This window comes from Oncorhynchus keta, chromosome 32 (assembly GCF_023373465.1).
Source record: "Oncorhynchus keta strain PuntledgeMale-10-30-2019 chromosome 32, Oket_V2, whole genome shotgun sequence".
Classification (NCBI taxonomy): Eukaryota; Metazoa; Chordata; class Actinopteri; order Salmoniformes; family Salmonidae; genus Oncorhynchus; species Oncorhynchus keta.
In genome coordinates this window covers 3,046,033-3,065,434 of record NC_068452.1, presented here as the reverse complement: position 1 = coordinate 3,065,434, position 19,402 = coordinate 3,046,033, and the positions used below count along the sequence as shown (strand labels likewise).

At 42.4% G+C, this 19,402-nt stretch overlaps 1 protein-coding gene across 1 annotated transcript in view; it reads right to left on the bottom strand.

Moving 5' to 3' along the window:
• LOC118364817 (neuronal vesicle trafficking-associated protein 1-like) overlaps positions 1-2,245 on the bottom strand; it is a 6,949-nt gene extending 4,704 nt beyond the window's left edge. The window contains exon 1 of the mRNA XM_052490332.1: positions 2,087-2,245. Within this exon, the coding sequence (XP_052346292.1) occupies positions 2,087-2,220 (134 nt within the window). The 5' untranslated portion in view covers positions 2,221-2,245. The remainder of the gene's footprint in view (positions 1-2,086) is intronic.
• Between the last annotated feature and the right edge of the window lie 17,157 nt (positions 2,246-19,402).

Genomic DNA, 19,402 nt, shown 5'->3' with positions numbered 1-19,402 from the left:
AACGATTAGATGCTGGGTAACGCAATTCGGTTTGGCTTTACTGTGCAGAGGGTAAGGTACTTGGTAATGCAGCTTGATTTTATTCCACTTAGTTGCTCCCTGTTTCCTTGTGTGGCGGATGTTGAAGATGATGTTAAAACGATAGTGGTGGTGATGATGATAATGATGATGATGATGATGTCGAGAGCTTTATTCAAATGGCCGCCACGATATGCCCGACTGTCTTCGTCCTGCTCTATGTGGGAGGTTTGTGTCAAACCAGATGTCATCGTCATTATGTCCATTTCCACAAGTAGTCCTACAGTGTCTCTTTCAGTCGGCAATGTGCATAGAGTTTATTATGTCCATACTGGCTGTAATTCCAAGGTGAGTCATGTAAAGACGTTGCGTGGGCTACACACAGGAACAAACGCAGTGTGTTTGCTTCATATCCTATGTGTGTGTTGGTCTAACTGTGCTGTTCCCCCTCCTCCTCGATCAGCGCACCATCTGAATGTGGAACACAAGGTGAGAAAGCCACTGAGCTCGTTGACGCCGTGTGAAACGCAACACCCCCTTCTCTGTAGCTCGCCATCCTGTATCGCTGTGAGAATGACTCATAACGGGGATGCTTACAAGGGGGCGAAGATCAGCTCCTCGCAGGTTCAATCATACAGACAGGCAGGAACACAGACGAGCACGAAAACATACACGCAAACACACACACTCTCCCTCTCTAGCTATCTCTTTCTCTCTCTCTCTCTCTCACACGCACGCACGCACGCACGCACGCACGCACGCACGCAAACACACACACACACACACACACACACACACACACACACACACACACACACACACACACACACACACACACACACACACACACACACACACACACACACACACACACACACTTCCTCCAGGCTCCATTAGCCTAGCTATTGTTGCACTGTGGAGTGAGTGGGTGGCTATAATGGCTAATGTAGTTGTCTGTACAGAACTACAGCCCACCATCTTCAGACTGTAGATTGCAGCCTACTGTAGGAGGGAGGTGTGGGTGCCATGGTGATTCAGATGACTGATTGATGCTATTTCAATGCAGAATGAGCTGAGAGCCAGCTGTCAAATCTGTTCCCCCATCAGCAAGGAGTGAAACAAGGTGTAGATGAATGTGGATGGCATTATAACTAGAGAAACAGTATAGTTTCCTTAATCTTTTCTAATCATATGTTTTGGTCAATATTCTCTGAATATTTTGATTGAGAAGTACATTACGGAAGTGATGTGTATTAATGCTTTATATATGCTAAAACCACATAACACAACATAAAACATAGTCTTACAAATCCCCAAAATATAATGATTCTATAAACTAATAGTATCTAGGCCTGTTAACTTTTTTTCTTCACGGTTCACTAATCAGGCATCTGATCTCAACTTGCTGCATTGAAAAAACTGCGTTTGCTGCAGCAGAGATTCTGCTGATAAGCACAACGGCCAGGTAGCAAACATCCCTGAAAACAAACAAGACAGAGAAATGACATGGACATGACTGGTGAAACTCATCCCACACCAGACGTCATGTGGTAACATACGTTTCGATGAGCACCATACACAACCTATAACCTCATGGCACAGACTGTTCGAGATGCTCTTTGCATATAGGTTACAAGGGCAATGGTTTTCAAGAAGAAATGGACATTCAATAATTCGTTGTGAAGGCTAATTTGAACACCGATACAATTGTCGCAAATGACAATGTCATCTTTGAAATCGTTTAGACCATTGTGAATTTAAGTTTACTCCTTTCACGCATTCGGTTAATATCGAGGGGGCTCTCAACCGTATCAATATGCTTGAAATATACAGCCACTATTGATACTCAAATAGACACAAAGACATGAGCAACCAATGCTGTTTTCACATCAGGCAATGTTTTGTTGTTGAGATAATCGAATCATGTCATTTGCGATGCAGACTATAGGACACCGTAGGCTCCGGATTTATTTACGTAAGCGCAAGCAGCCTTATCAATAAAATTGCCCAAACAAACGATGACAATACATTCCACATAGGTTATAACAAAGGGATAAAAATGACTTACTGCGTGCGAGGATGACGATCGGTAGGGTTGCGTCGCGGATGTTTACGGGTAAAGCAGAGAATGGTGAATACCGTTCGGTTACCGTGGTGATGTCTGATTCGCGGCAGGATTGCGTAATTCGGTACTGGTTGCATCCTCCAGAGGAAATTGGAGCCTCGATGATGCGCCTCATATTAAATGTGTCTGGGAGATGTTGGGAATAATTAAGCAAAAGGGAATTAATATTTTACACATGAACTCTGATATGTTACTGTAAAGGTGAACGTTTTTAGATGGGTAGGCATGTACTTAAAACATCAAAAGGTCAGGCTGTAGTGTCCCAACGTAGCACTGTCTATATGCCTACTGTATGCCCCACAGTCAGATCAACAGTTTTACACATGTTGACGCAGTTTATTTACTTCTCACATGGGAAAAATGTTTTGGCCTACTATATTGGAATTCCACAAAATGTTCTATGCGCATTTAATAACTACAAATTATTGTATATATTGACTTTGAGACCGAATTGGTGTGATATACCCTAAATCAGCTTGTGATACTCATATAGATATGTCATGCAATATTTGTTGAAAAACGATATCTAGGCCTACAGATGAAATAAAACCATTAATATGTATGATTGGTTAAATCATTCAACCGTTCAATCATTGACAACATTTTTTTAATGAAAATATAAATGAATATGCTTTTTAATCCAATCAAACACTACCTGCACCAAACTTGCTCATATTTAAATGACATAGTCCCTGGTTCCTCAACGACTGACATAAACGAAAGTGACTTGTTGTGAACCACAATGGCCACAATGTGACATGCCGCAGCTGCTGCAGCTGATGGGGCCTGTCTATGGGATGGCTCTGGGATTCATCAGTGCCTCTAATTATGCCTTTCAATAGAGGTGAAGAGGTGATGCAGAAGCCAAACAAGTGAAAAAGTGAAAACACACTGTGTGTGTGTGTGTGTGTGTGTGTGTGTGTGTGTGTGTGTGTGTGTGTGTGTGTGTGTGTGTGTGTGTGTGTGTGTGTGTGTGTGTGTGTGTGTTTGTAAGAGAGAGTGAGCGAGAATATGTGTGTATCAGAGTGTGTGTGTGTGTGTGTGTGAGAGAGAGAGAGAGAGAGAGAGAGAGTGTCTGTGTGTTTGTGTGTAAGAGAGAGAGAGTGAGAGAATGAGTGTGTGTATCAGAAAGAGTGTGTTTTATGTGTGAGAGTTTGTGTGTGTGACAGAAAGGGTGTCTGTTGTATGTGTGTGTGAGAGAGAGATAATTTGTGTGTGTGTGTCAGAGAGTGTGTGTATGTGTGTTTGTGTGTGTGTGTGTGTGAGAGAGAGAGTGTGTCTCTGAGAGGTTAAGCGAGCAAAGGAGAAACAGACAGAGAGCGAGAGAATGAAAGAGGGGATGAAAGAAAGACTGATGGCCTACAAAAAGAGTAGGATGCAGGAGCCAGGCCCGTCTGCCCAGTTAAAAAACCCTATTCTCTCCGCGAGGACCCCTGCTACTCCGTCTTTGGTTATGCCTGATTCTATGAATTCATCATGCCTTTAGTACACTGTGAGGGACTGCCTGACCAAAATACACCGTTCGCCCCCCTTTTGGAGCCTTTTGTCCCCCCCCTGCATACCCTTCAATTGGACCTACATTTATTATTTTGACCTTTGCTTTGCGGGGGTGGGACATCAAAGCAGACCCTCTATTTCTTCCTCTTTAGGGGGAGGGTTGTGTCATCCTCACAGTGTGAGAGGCAGACTGTTCTGTTCTGTCTCCTCGGGTTTTGTTGTTCGCTGGGAGATGGAGAGAGAGGGACCCTGGGAGAACATAATGAAAATGAGAATCAATTAGGTTATGGTCTTTAGAGTTAGAAGGGAAGAAGGGTGAGGGGGAGTGTGTGTGTGTGTTTGTGTGAGAGAGAACACGAGAGTGAATGAGATTCAGTGTGTGTGTGTGTGTGTGTATAGAAAGAAGGGTGTTCTGCGTTAAGAACTGCACATGAAGTACAGACGGAGAGTGTCATCAGTGAAGTACTGGTGGGAAAATATAGCATGGAAGTGGAGTGGTGAATTCTATACATTCTATGGAGGTTTACATTGTATCAATAGAATAGAGCATGTATTTAGCATTGCAATAAGAAACATGACACAAGTAAGAGATTCAGCTATTAGAATAAAATATGCATGAATAAAGTCTTTATAAAAGTGATACAACATAAGATGGCCAAGGACTCCATAAGCTTGTGTTATAACCGGTTCTATCGTTTAAAAATAAGAATACATTCAAAAATGCAACCTGATTAGTGTTACCTGTTAAGTGACTAAGTGTTAGTGATTATTCAACAGTCAGGTCACTTAATGATGGCAAAAGGATTTTTATTTGTATTACCATATGCAGCATTCTGAGACATGCAGTGTTTATGTTGAATCAAGTCATGCTTTCTGATGGAGAGGTGTTGAATACCGACTTGTATCACGCGTGACAGACCAGCCTGGCTTTCTTCTTGGTCAGTATCACGCGTGACAGACCAGCCTGGCTTTCTTCTTGGTCGTGGTAACTGAATGGCCCGATATCACTGTTAATGCGAAATTATTAACAATACTGCCATCTAGTGACGAATCCATTCAAATCCCTTTAACACTATTACAGTACTGTACCCAGTATAGCGTACTACAGACACAAGGTGTATAGCTCACGAAGCAATTTGAACATGCTAGGTAAGAATGCACTTCTGTGAATGCGGGTTGTTTTATAAACTCTAAGAACTTTCATGATGTTTGTTATTTACTAACCAATTTAAAAAAAATGTAACCAGGCAAGTCAGTTAATAACAAATTCGTATTTACAATGACAGCCTAGGAACAGTGGGTTAACTGCCTTGTTCAGGGGCAGAACGACAGATTTCTACCTTGTCAGCTCGGAGATTCGATCCACCAACCTTTAGGCTCACTGACCCAACTCTCTAACCACTATGCTACCTGCTGCCACTAGGCTACCAAGTCTTGGAAACAATGTTGATGTATTTTCATGTAAAATTCACTTCTCTTCAGCATGGGAATAGAAATTACAATGCAAAAATGGCAACAACAACCAAAACGTTCTAATCACTGGAGTCTCAAACCATCTCTCGATTTTGACAGCATTGAAATGACCATGAAATATGACTAACTCTCTAATGTATCTACAGACTCCCGACACTATTCACAGTGTTATTATCCTGGTTATCAACAGATGGCAGCACAGTGACAGTCAATAGAGCCACGCTTCAGCTCAGTATGTTCACCAACTTGGCTGGAAATAATGCATTACATGGGGATGAACTATTCAATAGATCATGATGGTCAGGTCAAACAAATGTTATGTCCTGTGTGAGCCTGTTTATTAGGAAACCTAACTTTAGCCTGGTCTCAGATACGTGTGTGTGTGTGTGTGTGTGTGTGTGTGTGTGTGTGTGTGTGTGTGTGTGTGTGTGTGTGTGTGTGTGTGTGTGTGTGTGTGTGTGTGTCCAATTCACCTGCCACCTGACTATAGAAAGGCCTTCAAATCAAACCAAATCAAATTGGATTAGTCACATGCGCCGAATACAACAGGTGTAGGTAGACCTTACAGTGAAATGCTTACTTACGAGCCCCTAACCAACAATGCAGTTTAAAAAACTAAGGATAAGAATAAGAAGTAAAAGTAACAACTAATTAAAGAGCAGCAGAAAAATAACAATAGCGAGATTATATACAGTGGGGTACCAGTACAGAGTCAACGTGCAGGGGCACCGGTTAGTTGATGTATATGTAGGTAGAGTTAGTAAAGTGACTATGTATAGATGACAACAGAGAGTAGCAGCAGTGTAAAGGGGGGCACCGGTTAGTTGATGTACATGTAGGTAGAGTTAGTAAAGTGACTATGTATAGATGACAACAGAGAGTAGCAGCAGTGTAAAGGAGGGGGGCACCGGTTAGTTGATGTATATGTAGGTAGAGTTAATAAAGTGACTATGTATAGATGACAACAGAGAGTAGCAGCAGTGTAAAGGAGGGGGGGGACTGGTTAGTTGATGTATATGTAGGTAGAGTTAATAAAGTGAATATGTATAGATGACAACAGAGAGTAGCAGCAGTGTAAAGGAGGGGGGACTGGTTAGTTAATGTACATGTAGGTAGAGTTAATAAAGTGACTATGTATAGATGACAACAGAGAGTAGCAGCTGTGTAAAGGAGGGGGGACTGGTTAGTTGATGTATATGTAGGTAGAGTTAATAAAGTGACTATGTATAGATGACAACAGAGAGTAGCAGCAGTGTAAAGGAGGGGGGACTGGTTAGTTGATGTATATGTAGGTAGAGTTAGTAAAGTGACTATGTATAGATGACAACAGAGAGTAGCAGCAGTGTAAAGGAGGGGGGGTAGGTACTGGTTAGTTGATGTATATGTAGGTAGAGTTAATAAAGTGAATATGTATAGATGATAACAACAGAGAGTAGCAGCAGTGTAAAGGAGGGGGGGGGGGGCACTGGTTAGTTGATGTATATGTAGGTAGAGTTAATAAAGTGACTATGTATAGATGACAACAGAGAGTAGCAGCAGTGTAAAGGAGGGGGGCACTGGTTAGTTGATGTATATGTAGGTAGAGTTAATAAAGTGACTATGTATAGATGACAACAGAGAGTAGCAGCAGTGTAAAGGAGGGGGGGGGGCACTGGTTAGTTGATGTATATGTAGGTAGAGTTAATAAAGTGACTATGTATAGATGACAACAGAGAGTAGCAGCAGTGTAAAGGAGGGGGGGCACCGGTTAGTTGATGTATATGTAGGTAGAGTTAGTAAAGTGACTATGTATAGATGACAACAGAGAGTAGCAGCAGTGTAAAGGAGGGGGGCACTGGTTAGTTGATGTACATGTAGGTAGAGTTAATTAAGTGAATATGTATAGATGACAACAGAGAGTAGCAGCAGTGTAAAGGAGGGGGGCACTGGTTAGTTGATGTACATGTAGGTAGAGTTAATAAAGTGAATATGTATAGATGACAACAGAGAGTAGCAGCAGTGTAAAGGAGGGGGGCACTGGTTAGTTGATGTATATGTAGGTAGAGTTAATAAAGTGAATATGTATAGATGACAACAGAGAGTAGCAGCAGTGTAAAGGAGGGGGGGGGGCACTGGTTAGTTGATGTATATGTAGGTAGAGTTAATAAAGTGACTATGTATAGATGACAACAGAGAGTAGCAGCAGTGTAAAGGAGGGGGGGCACCGGTTAGTTGATGTATATGTAGGTAGAGTTAATAAAGTGACTATGTATAGATGACAACAGAGAGTAGCAGCAGTGTAAAGGAGGGGGGCACCGGTTAGTTGATGTATATGTAGGTAGAGTTAATAAAGTGACTATGTATAGATGACAACAGAGAGTAGCAGCAGTGTAAAGGAGGGGGGCACCGGTTAGTTGATGTATATGTAGGTAGAGTTAGTAAAGTGAACATGTATAGATGACAACAGAGAGTAGCAGCAGTGTAAAGGAGGGGGGACTGGTTAGTTGATGTACATGTAGGTAGAGTTAATAAAGTGACTATGTATAGATGACAACAGAGAGTAGCAGCAGTGTAAAGGAGGGGGGCACTGGTTAGTTGATGTATATGTAGGTAGAGTTAATAAAGTGACTATGTATAGATGACAACAGAGAGTAGCAGCAGTGTAAAGGAGGGGGGCACTGGTTAGTTGATGTATATGTAGGTAGAGTTAATAAAGTGACCATGTATAGATGACAACAGAGAGTAGCAGCAGTGTAAAGGAGGGGGGGCACTGGTTAGTTAATGTACATGTAGGTAGAGTTAATAAAGTGACTATGTATAGATGACAACAGAGAGTAGCAGCAGTGTAAAGGAGGGGGGCACTGGTTAGTTGATGTATATGTAGGTAGAGTTAATAAAGTGACTATGTATAGATGACAACAGAGAGTAGCAGCAGTGTAAAGGAGGGGGGCACCGGTTAGTTGATGTATATGTAGGTAGAGTTAATAAAGTGACTATGTATCGATGACAACAGAGAGTAGCAGCAGTGTAAAGGAGGGGGGCACTGGTTAGTTGATGTATATGTAGGTAGAGTTAATAAAGTGACTATGTATCGATGACAACAGAGAGTAGCAGCAGTGTAAAGGAGGGGGGCACTGGTTAGTTGATGTATATGTAGGTAGAGTTAATAAAGTGACTATGTATCGATGACAACAGAGAGTAGCAGCAGTGTAAAGGAGGGGGGTTGGTTGATGGTTAGTTGATGTACATGTAGGTAGAGTTAATAAAGTGAATATGTATCGATGACAACAGAGAGTAGCAGCAGTGTAAAGGAGGGGGGCACTGGTTAGTTGATGTACATGTAGGTAGAGTTAATAAAGTGACTATGTATAGATGACAACAGAGAGTAGCAGCAGTGTAAAGGAGGGGGGCACCGGTTAGTTGATGTACATGTAGGTAGAGTTAGTAAAGTGAATATATGTATAGATGACAACAGAGAGTAGCAGCAGTGTAAAGGAGGGGGGCACTGGTTAGTTGATATACATGTAGGTAGAGTTAATAAAGTGACTATGTATAGATGACAACAGAGAGTAGCAGCAGTGTAAAGGAGGGGGGGGCACCGATGTTAGTTGATGTACATGTAGGTAGAGTTAATAAAGTGACTATGTATAGATGACAACAGAGAGTAGCAGCAGTGTAAAGGAGGGGGGCACTGTTAGTTGATGTACATGTAGGTAGAGTTAATAAAGTGACTATGTATAGATGACAACAGAGAGTAGCAGCAGTGTAAAGGAGGGGGGCACCGGTTAGTTGATGTACATGTAGGTAGAGTTAGTAAAGTGAATATGTATCGATGACAACAGAGAGTCGCAGCAGTGTAAAGGAGGGGGGCACTGGTTAGTTGATGTACATGTAGGTAGAGTTAATAAAGTGACTATGTATCGATGACAACAGAGAGTAGCAGCAGTGTAAAGGAGGGGGGCACCGGTTAGTTGATGTACATGTAGGTAGAGTTAATAAAGTGAATATGTATAGATGACAACAGAGAGTAGCAGCAGTGTAAAGGAGGGGGGGCACTGGTTAGTTGATGTATATGTAGGTAGAGTTAATAAAGTGAATATGTATAGATGACAACAGAGAGTAGCAGCAGTGTAAAGGGGGGGGGCACTGGTTAGTTGATGTATATGTAGGTAGAGTTAATAAAGTGACTATGTATAGATGACAACAGAGAGTAGCAGCAGTGTAAAGGAGGCGGGGGGGGCACTGGTTAGTTGATGTACATGTAGGTAGAGTTAGTAAAGTGACTATGTATAGATGACAACAGAGAGTAGCAGCAGTGTAAAGGAGGGGGGCACTGGTTAGTTGATGTATATGTAGGTAGAGTTAGTAAAGTGACTATGTATAGATGACAACAGAGAGTAGCAGCAGTGTAAGGGGGGGCACTGGTTAGTTGATGTACATGTAGGTAGAGTTAATAAAGTGAATATGTATAGATGACAACAGAGAGTAGCAGCAGTGTAAAGGAGGGGGGGGGCACTGGTTAGTTGATGTATATGTAGGTAGAGTTAGTAAAGTGACTATGTATAGATGACAACAGAGAGTAGCAGCAGTGTAAAGGAGGGGGGGCACTGGTTAGTTGATGTATATGTAGGTAGAGTTAATAAAGTGACTATGTATCGATGACAACAGAGAGTAGCAGCAGTGTAAAGGGGGGGGCACTGGTTAGTTGATGTATATGTAGGTAGAGTTAATAAAGTGACTATGTATAGATGACAACAGAGAGTAGCAGCAGTGTAAAGGAGGGGGGCACCGGTTAGTTGATGTACATGTAGGTAGAGTTAGTAAAGTGACTATGTATCGATGACAACAGAGAGTAGCAGCAGTGTAAAGGAGGGGGGCACTGGTTAGTTGATGTATATGTAGGTAGAGTTAGTAAAGTGACTATGTATAGATGACAACAGAGAGTAGCAGCAGTGTAAAGGAGGAAGGGGGGATGACAACACTGGTTAGGAGGGGGGCACTTGTTGATGTATATGTAGGTAGAGTTAGTAAAGTGACTATGTATAGATGACAACAGAGAGTAGCAGCAGTGTAAAGGAGGGGGCACTGGTTAGTTGATGTACATGTAGGTAGAGTTAGTAAAGTGACTATGTATAGATGACAACAGAGAGTAGCAGCAGTGTAAAGGAGGGGGGCACTGGTTAGTTGATGTATATGTAGGTAGAGTTAGTAAAGTGACTATGTATCGATGACAACAGAGAGTAGCAGCAGTGTAAAGGAGGGGGGCACTGGTTAGTTGATGTATATGTAGGTAGAGTTAGTAAAGTGACTATGTATCGATGACAACAGAGAGTAGCAGCAGTGTAAAGGGGGGCACTGGTTAGTTGATGTATATGTAGGTAGAGTTAGTAAAGTGACTATGTATAGATGACAACAGAGAGTAGCAGCAGTGTAAAGGAGGGGGGCACCGGTTAGTTGATGTATATGTAGGTAGAGTTAATAAAGTGAATATGTATAGATGACAACAGAGAGTAGCAGCAGTGTAAAGGAGGGGGGGCACTGGTTAGTTGATGTATATGTAGGTAGAGTTAGTAAAGTGACTATGTATAGATGACAACAGAGAGTAGCAGCAGTGTAAAGGAGGGGGGGGGGGCACCGGTTAGTTGATGTATATGTAGGTAGAGTTAGTAAAGTGACTATGTATAGATGACAACAGAGAGTAGCAGCAGTGTAAAGGAGGGGGGACTGGTTAGTTGATGTATATGTAGGTAGAGTTAGTAAAGTGACTATGTATAGATGACAACAGAGAGTAGCAGCAGTGTAAAGGAGGGGGGGGCACCGGTTAGTTGATGTATATGTAGGTAGAGTTAATAAAGTGAATATGTATAGATGACAACAGAGAGTAGCAGCAGTGTAAAGGAGGGGGGGGCACCGGTTAGTTGATGTATATGTAGGTAGAGTTAATAAAGTGACTATGTATAGATGACAACAGAGAGTAGCAGCAGTGTAAAGGAGGGGGGCTCTGGTTAGTTGATGTATATGTAGGTAGAGTTAGTAAAGTGACTATGTATAGATGACAACAGAGAGTAGCAGCAGTGTAAAGGAGGGGGGGGACTGGTTAGTTGATGTACATGTAGGTAGAGTTAGTAAAGTGACTATGTATAGATGACAACAGAGAGTAGCAGCAGTGTAAAGGAGGGGGGGGGGCACTGGTTAGTTGATGTATATGTAGGTAGAGTTAGTAAAGTGACTATGTATAGATGACAACAGAGAGTAGCAGCAGTGTAAAGGGGGGGGCACTGGTTAGTTGATGTATATGTAGGTAGAGTTAGTAAAGTGACTATGTATAGATGACAACAGAGAGTAGCAGCAGTGTAAAGGAGGGGGGCACCGGTTAGTTGATGTATATGTAGGTAGAGTTAATAAAGTGAATATGTATAGATGACAACAGAGAGTAGCAGCAGTGTAAAGGAGGGGGGCACTGGTTAGTTGATGTATATGTAGGTAGAGTTAATAAAGTGACTATGTATAGATGACAACAGAGAGTAGCAGCAGTGTAAAGGAGGGGGGCACTGGTTAGTTGATGTATATGTAGGTAGAGTTAATAAAGTGACTATGTATAGATGACAACAGAGAGTAGCAGCAGTGTAAAGGAGGGGGGCACCGGTTAGTTGATGTATATGTAGGTAGAGTTAATAAAGTGACTATGTATAGATGACAACAGAGAGTAGCAGCAGTGTAAAGGAGGGGGGCACCGGTTAGTTGATGTATATGTAGGTAGAGTTAATAAAGTGACTATGTATAGATGACAACAGAGAGTAGCAGCAGTGTAAAGGAGGGGGGGGGACTGGTTAGTTGATGTATATGTAGGTAGAGTTAATAAAGTGAATATGTATAGATGACAACAGAGAGTAGCAGCAGTGTAAAGGAGTGAGGGGGCACTGGTTAGTTGATGTACATGTAGGTAGAGTTAATAAAGTGACTATGTATCGATGACAACAGAGAGTAGCAGCAGTGTAAAGGAGGGGGGCACCGGTTAGTTGATGTACATGTAGGTAGAGTTAGTAAAGTGAATATGTATCGATGACAACAGAGAGTAGCAGCAGTGTAAAGGAGGGGGGCACTGGTTAGTTGATATACATGTAGGTAGAGTTAGTTAAGTGACTATGTATAGATGACAACAGAGAGTAGCAGCAGTGTAAAGGAGGGGGGGCACTGGTTAGTTGATGTACATGTAGGTAGAGTTAATAAAGTGACTATGTATAGATGACAACAGAGAGTAGCAGCAGTGTAAAGGAGGGGGGCACCGGTTAGTTGATGTACATGTAGGTAGAGTTAATAAAGTGACTATGTATCGATGACAACAGAGAGTAGCAGCAGTGTAAAGGAGGGGGGGCACCGGTTAGTTGATGTATATGTAGGTAGAGTTAGTAAAGTGAACATGTATAGATGACAACAGAGAGTAGCAGCAGTGTAAAGGAGGGGGGGGGGACTGTTTAGTTGATGTACATGTAGGTAGAGTTAGTAAAGTGACTATGTATAGATGACAACAGAGAGTAGCAGCAGTGTAAAGGAGGGGGGCACTGGTTAGTTGATATACATGTAGGTAGAGTTAGTAAAGTGACTATGTATAGATGACAACAGAGAGTAGCAGCAGTGTAAAGGAGGGGGGGGGCACTGGTTAGTTGATGTACATGTAGGTAGAGTTAATAAAGTGACTATGTATAGATGACAACAGAGAGTAGCAGCAGTGTAAAGGAGGGGGGCACCGGTTAGTTGATGTACATGTAGGTAGAGTTAGTAAAGTGAATATGTATCGATGACAACAGAGAGTAGCAGCAGTGTAAAGGAGGGGGGCACTGGTTAGTTGATGTACATGTAGGTAGAGTTAATAAAGTGACTATGTATCGATGACAACAGAGAGTAGCAGCAGTGTAAAGGAGGGGGGGGCACCGGTTAGTTGATGTACATGTAGGTAGAGTTAGTAAAGTGAATATGTATCGATGACAACAGAGAGTAGCAGCAGTGTAAAGGAGGGGGGCACCGGTTAGTTGATGTACATGTAGGTAGAGTTAATAAAGTGACTATGTATCGATGACAACAGAGAGTAGCAGCAGTGTAAAGGAGGGGGGGGCACCGGTTAGTTGATGTACATGTAGGTAGAGTTAATAAAGTGACTATGTATCGATGACAACAGAGAGTAGCAGCAGTGTAAAGGAGGGGGGCACCGGTTAGTTGATGTACATGTAGGTAGAGTTAGTAAAGTGAATATGTATAGATGACAACAGACAGTCGCAGCAGTGTAAAGGGGGGGGGGGGGTACTGGTTAGTTGATGTACATGTAGGTAGAGTTAATAAAAAGTGACTATGTATCGATGACAACAGAGAGTAGCAGCAGTGTAAAGGAGGGGGGCACTGGTTAGTTGATATACATGTAGGTAGAGTTAATAAAGTGACTATGTATCGATGACAACAGAGAGTAGCAGCAGTGTAAAGGAGGGGGGCACCGGTTAGTTGATGTACATGTAGGTAGAGTTAATAAAGTGACTATGTATAGATGACAACAGAGAGTAGCAGCAGTGTAAAGGAGGGGGGCACTGGTTAGTTGATGTATATGTAGGTAGAGTTAATAAAGTGACTATGTATCGATGACAACAGAGAGTAGCAGCAGTGTAAAGGAGGGGGGCCACCGGTTAGTTGATGTACATGTAGGTAGAGTTAGTAAAGTGAATATGTATCGATGACAACAGAGAGTCGCAGCAGTGTAAAGGAGGGGGGCACTGGTTGAGTTGATGTACATGTAGGTAGAGTTAATAAAGTGACTATGTATCGATGACAACAGAGAGTAGCAGCAGTGTAAAGGAGGGGGCACCGGTTAGTTGATGTACATGTAGGTAGAGTTAATAAAGTGACTATGTATCGATGACAACAGAGAGTAGCAGCAGTGTAAAGGAGGGGGGGATGGCTGGTTAGTTGATGATGATATGTAGGTAGAGTTAATAAAGTGACTATGTATAGATGACAACAGAGAGTAGCAGCAGTGTAAAGGAGGGGGGCACCGGTTAGTTGATGTACATGTAGGTAGAGTTAGTAAAGTGAATATGTATCGATGACAACAGAGAGTCGCAGCAGTGTAAAGGAGGGGGGCACTGGTTAGTTGATGTACATGTAGGTAGAGTTAATAAAGTGACTATGTATCGATGACAACAGAGAGTAGCAGCAGTGTAAAGGAGGGGGGCACCGTTAGTTGATGTACATGTAGGTAGAGTTAGTAAAGTGAATATGTATCGATGACAACAGAGAGTAGCAGCAGTGTAAAGGAGGGGGGCACTGGTTAGTTGATGTATATGTTGGTAGAGTTAATAAAGTGAATATGTATAGATGACAACAGAGAGTAGCAGCAGTGTAAAGGAGGGGGGCACTGGTTAGTTGATGTATATGTAGGTAGAGTTAATAAAGTGACTATGTATAGATGACAACAGAGAGTAGCAGCAGTGTAAAGGAGGGGGGACTGGTTAGTTGATGTATATGTAGGTAGAGTTAGTAAAGTGACTATGTATAGATGACAACAGAGAGTAGCAGCAGTGTAAGGGGGGCACTGGTTAGTTGATGTACATGTAGGTAGAGTTAATAAAGTGAATATGTATAGATGACAACAGAGAGTAGCAGCAGTGTAAAGGAGGGGGGGCACTGGTTAGTTGATGTATATGTAGGTAGAGTTAGTAAAGTGACTATGTATAGATGACAACAGAGAGTAGCAGCAGTGTAAAGGAGGGGGGCACTGGTTAGTTGATGTATATGTAGGTAGAGTTAATAAAGTGACTATGTATAGATGACAACAGAGAGTAGCAGCAGTGTAAAGGGGGGCACTGGTTAGTTGATGTATATGTAGGTAGAGTTAATAAAGTGACTATGTATAGATGACAACAGAGAGTAGCAGCAGTGTAAAGGAGGGGGGGGGGGGCACTGGTTAGTTGATGTATATGTAGGTAGAGTTAGTAAAGTGACTATGTATAGATGACAACAGAGAGTAGCAGCAGTGTAAAGGAGGGGGGCACCGGTTAGTTGATGTACATGTAGGTAGAGTTAGTAAAGTGACTATGTATCGATGACAACAGAGAGTAGCAGCAGTGTAAAGGGGGGGGCACTGGTTAGTTGATGTATATGTAGGTAGAGTTAGTAAAGTGACTATGTATAGATGACAACAGAGAGTAGCAGCAGTGTAAAGGAGGGGGCACTGGTTAGTTGATGTATATGTAGGTAGAGTTAGTAAAGTGACTATGTATAGATGACAACAGAGAGTAGCAGCAGTGTAAAGGAGGGGGGCACCGGTTAGTTGATGTATATGTAGGTAGAGTTAATAAAGTGAATATGTATAGATGACAACAGAGAGTAGCAGCAGTGTAAAGGAGGGGGGGCACTGGTTAGTTGATGTATATGTAGGTAGAGTTAGTAAAGTGACTATGTATCGATGACAACAGAGAGTAGCAGCAGTGTAAAGGAGGGGGGATGACACCAGGTTAGTTGATGTATATGTAGGTAGAGTTAGTAAAGTGACTATGTATAGATGACAACAGAGAGTAGCAGCAGTGTAAAGGAGGGGGGGCACTGGTTAGTTGATGTATATGTAGGTAGAGTTAGTAAAGTGACTATGTATAGATGACAACAGAGAGTAGCAGCAGTGTAAAGGAGGGGGGCACCGGTTAGTTGATGTATATGTAGGTAGAGTTAATAAAGTGAATATGTATCGATGACAACAGAGAGTAGCAGCAGTGTAAAGGAGGGGGGCACCGGTTAGTTGATGTATATGTAGGTAGAGTTAATAAAGTGACTATGTATCGATGACAACAGAGAGTAGCAGCAGTGTAAAGGAGGGGGGCTCTGGTTAGTTGATGTATATGTAGGTAGAGTTAGTAAAGTGACTATGTATAGATGACAACAGAGAGTAGCAGCAGTGTAAAGGAGGGGGCACCGGTTAGTTGATGTACATGTAGGTAGAGTTAGTAAAGTGGCTATGTATCGATGACAACAGAGAGTAGCAGCAGTGTAAAGGAGGGGGGCACTGGTTAGTTGATGTATATGTAGGTAGAGTTAGTAAAGTGACTATGTATCGATGACAACAGAGAGTAGCAGCAGTGTAAAGGGGGGCACTGGTTAGTTGATGTATATGTAGGTAGAGTTAGTAAAGTGACTATGTATAGATGACAACAGAGAGTAGCAGCAGTGTAAAGGAGGGGGGCACTGGTTAGTTGATGTATATGTAGGTAGAGTTAGTAAAGTGACTATGTATCGATGACAACAGAGAGTAGCAGCAGTGTAAAGGAGGGGGGCCACCGGTTAGTTGATGTATATGTAGGTAGAGTTAGTAAAGTGACTATGTATAGATGACAACAGAGAGTAGCAGCAGTGTAAAGGAGGGGGGCACTGGTTAGTTGATGTATATGTAGGTAGAGTTATTAAAGTGAATATGTATAGATGACAACAGAGAGTAGCAGCAGTGTAAAGGAGGGGGGGGGGGCACTGGTTAGTTGATGTATATGTAGGTAGAGTTAGTAAAGTGACTATGTATAGATGACAACAGAGAGTAGCAGCAGTGTAAAGGAGGGGGGGCACCGGTTAGTTGATGTATATGTAGGTAGAGTTAGTAAAGTGACTATGTATAGATGACAACAGAGAGTAGCAGCAGTGTAAAGGAGGGGGGGGGACTGGTTAGTTGATGTACATGTAGGTAGAGTTAGTAAAGTGACTATGTATCGATGACAACAGAGAGTAGCAGCAGTGTAAAGGAGGGGGGCACCGGTTAGTTGATGTATATGTAGGTAGAGTTAGTAAAGTGACTATGTATAGATGACAACAGAGAGTAGCAGCAGTGTAAAGGAGGGGGGCACTGGTTAGTTGATGTATATGTAGGTAGAGTTAGTAAAGTGACTATGTATAGATGACAACAGAGAGTAGCAGCAGTGTAAAGGAGGGGGGCACTGGTTAGTTGATGTATATGTAGGTAGAGTTAATAAAGTGAATATGTATAGATGACAACAGAGAGTAGCAGCAGTGTAAAGGAGGGGGGCACTGGTTAGTTGATGTATATGTAGGTAGAGTTAATAAAGTGAATATGTATAGATGACAACAGAGAGTAGCAGCAGTGTAAAGGAGGGGGGGGCACTGGTTAGTTGATGTATATGTAGGTAGAGTTAGTAAAGTGACTATGTATCGATGACAACAGAGAGTAGCAGCAGTGTAAAGGAGGGGGGCACTGGTTAGTTGGTGTATATGTAGGTAGAGTTAGTAAAGTGACTATGTATAGATGACAACAGAGAGTAGCAGCAGTGTAAAGGAGGGGGGGACTGGTTAGTTGATGTATATGTAGGTAGAGTTAATAAAGTGAATATGTATAGATGATAACAACAGAGAGTAGCAGCAGTGTAAAGGAGGGGGGCACTGGTTAGTTGATGTATATGTAGGTAGAGTTAATAAAGTGACTATGTATAGATGACAACAGAGAGTAGCAACAGTGTAAAGGAGGGGGGACTGGTTAGTTGATGTATATGTAGGTAGAGTTAATAAAGTGACTATGTATAGATGATAACAACAGAGAGTAGCAGCAGTGTAAAGGAGGGGGGCAATGCAAATAGTCTGGGTAGCCATTTGATTAGGTATTCGGGAGTCTTATGGCTTGGGGGTAGAAGCTGTTTAGAAGCCTCTTGGACCTAGACTTGGCGCTCCGATACCACTTGCTGTGCGGTAGCAGAGAGAACAGTCTATGACTAGGGTGGCTGGAATCTTTGACAATCTTTAGGGCCTTCCTCTGACTCCGCCTGGTATAGAGGTCCTGGATGGCAGGAAGCTTGGTTCCAGTGATTCAACATGAATCACGTACACAGCATGATGACTTGGTTGGCATCAGTACATACTGTCTCCTACAGGGACCAGGTTTATAGAACTAGGCTTCTTACCGGTGACTGTTTCTCTAGACTACAAGTGGAATTCAGGAGGAACTCTGAGCACCACCCTCCCTCCCTCTGGGCAATTTGATCATTTCACTTCAGACTGTGTTATCCTGTCTGGCTATTACCCGTGTGACCAACACCTAGCCTGTTATCCTATTATTAGCCATCAGGAGTCACGATTCCTGACCTGGCCTTAATCCACATGTCTATATCTATATCATTAGGATGCTATTGCTGGTACACATGTTGAGTATAGCCCTGCTTAGTGAGGGGTTACCAAAGTGTCTCTGTCACCCTATGCTGTAAGGGGATTGATTGGAAAACATAAACAGGAAATCTAATGTAATTATCTAGGCTACTATAAACGAAAAGAAGTAGCATTGTCATTTAGCATCTGTCATGTACCTGAATTTGTTGCATTTTGCTAGACTGTTTTATTAATTCATTTTTGGGTTTTTAAAATACTTTTGATTCCAGAGGATAGCATATTATATGATTAATAAAAACACTTGTGGTCCTTGACTTCAGGGCAGCATGTTACAATTAATCTCTGAGATTAGATTATGAGTGGGTTCAATGGGACAGAGTCATTTGATGAGTTTAGATTAAGGTCACAGTCTGTTTTTGAATGCATTAATCTGTCTTGATTACCAGGAGCCCGTTAGCCCTGTTTGTCAGTGAGGGGGTGTTGTAAGCTGTGACAATGGGGGTGTTGAACGATTTGCAATTAAAGGTCAATTGATTTTTACAGTTTTTTAAATTGAACCTTTATGTAACTAGGCAAGCAAGTTAAGAACAAATTATTATTTACAATGACAGTTTACCCCGGGCAAACCCTAACCCGGACGATGCTGGGCCAATTGTGCGCCTCCCTATGGGACTCCCAATCACAGCTGGTTGTGATACAGCCTGGAATCGAACCAATGCATCTAGCACTGAGAAGCAGAGTTTAGACTGCTGCGCCACTCGGGAGCCCCAATGGAAGGGTGAACTGTAACACTGTTTCCAATTGAATTATTACTACAGTGCATGTCTGTATAGCTCCAAACACAGGATTGTGTTGAGGCACAGATCTGGGGAAGGGTACCAAAACATTTTTGAGCATTGAAGGTCCCCAAGAGCCAAATGGAGCAATAGGAGGAGAAGGGCCTCGATCAGGGAGGTGACCAAGAACCCGATGGTCATTCTGACAGAGCTCTAGAATTCCTCTGTGGAGATGGGAGAACCTGCCAGAAGGACAACCATCTTTGCAGCACTCCACCAGGACCTCAGACTGGGACGAAGGTTCACCTTCCAACAGGACAACGACCCTAAGCACACAACCAAGACAATGCAGGAGTGGTTTCAGGACAAGACTCTGAATGTCCTTGAGTGGACCAGCCAG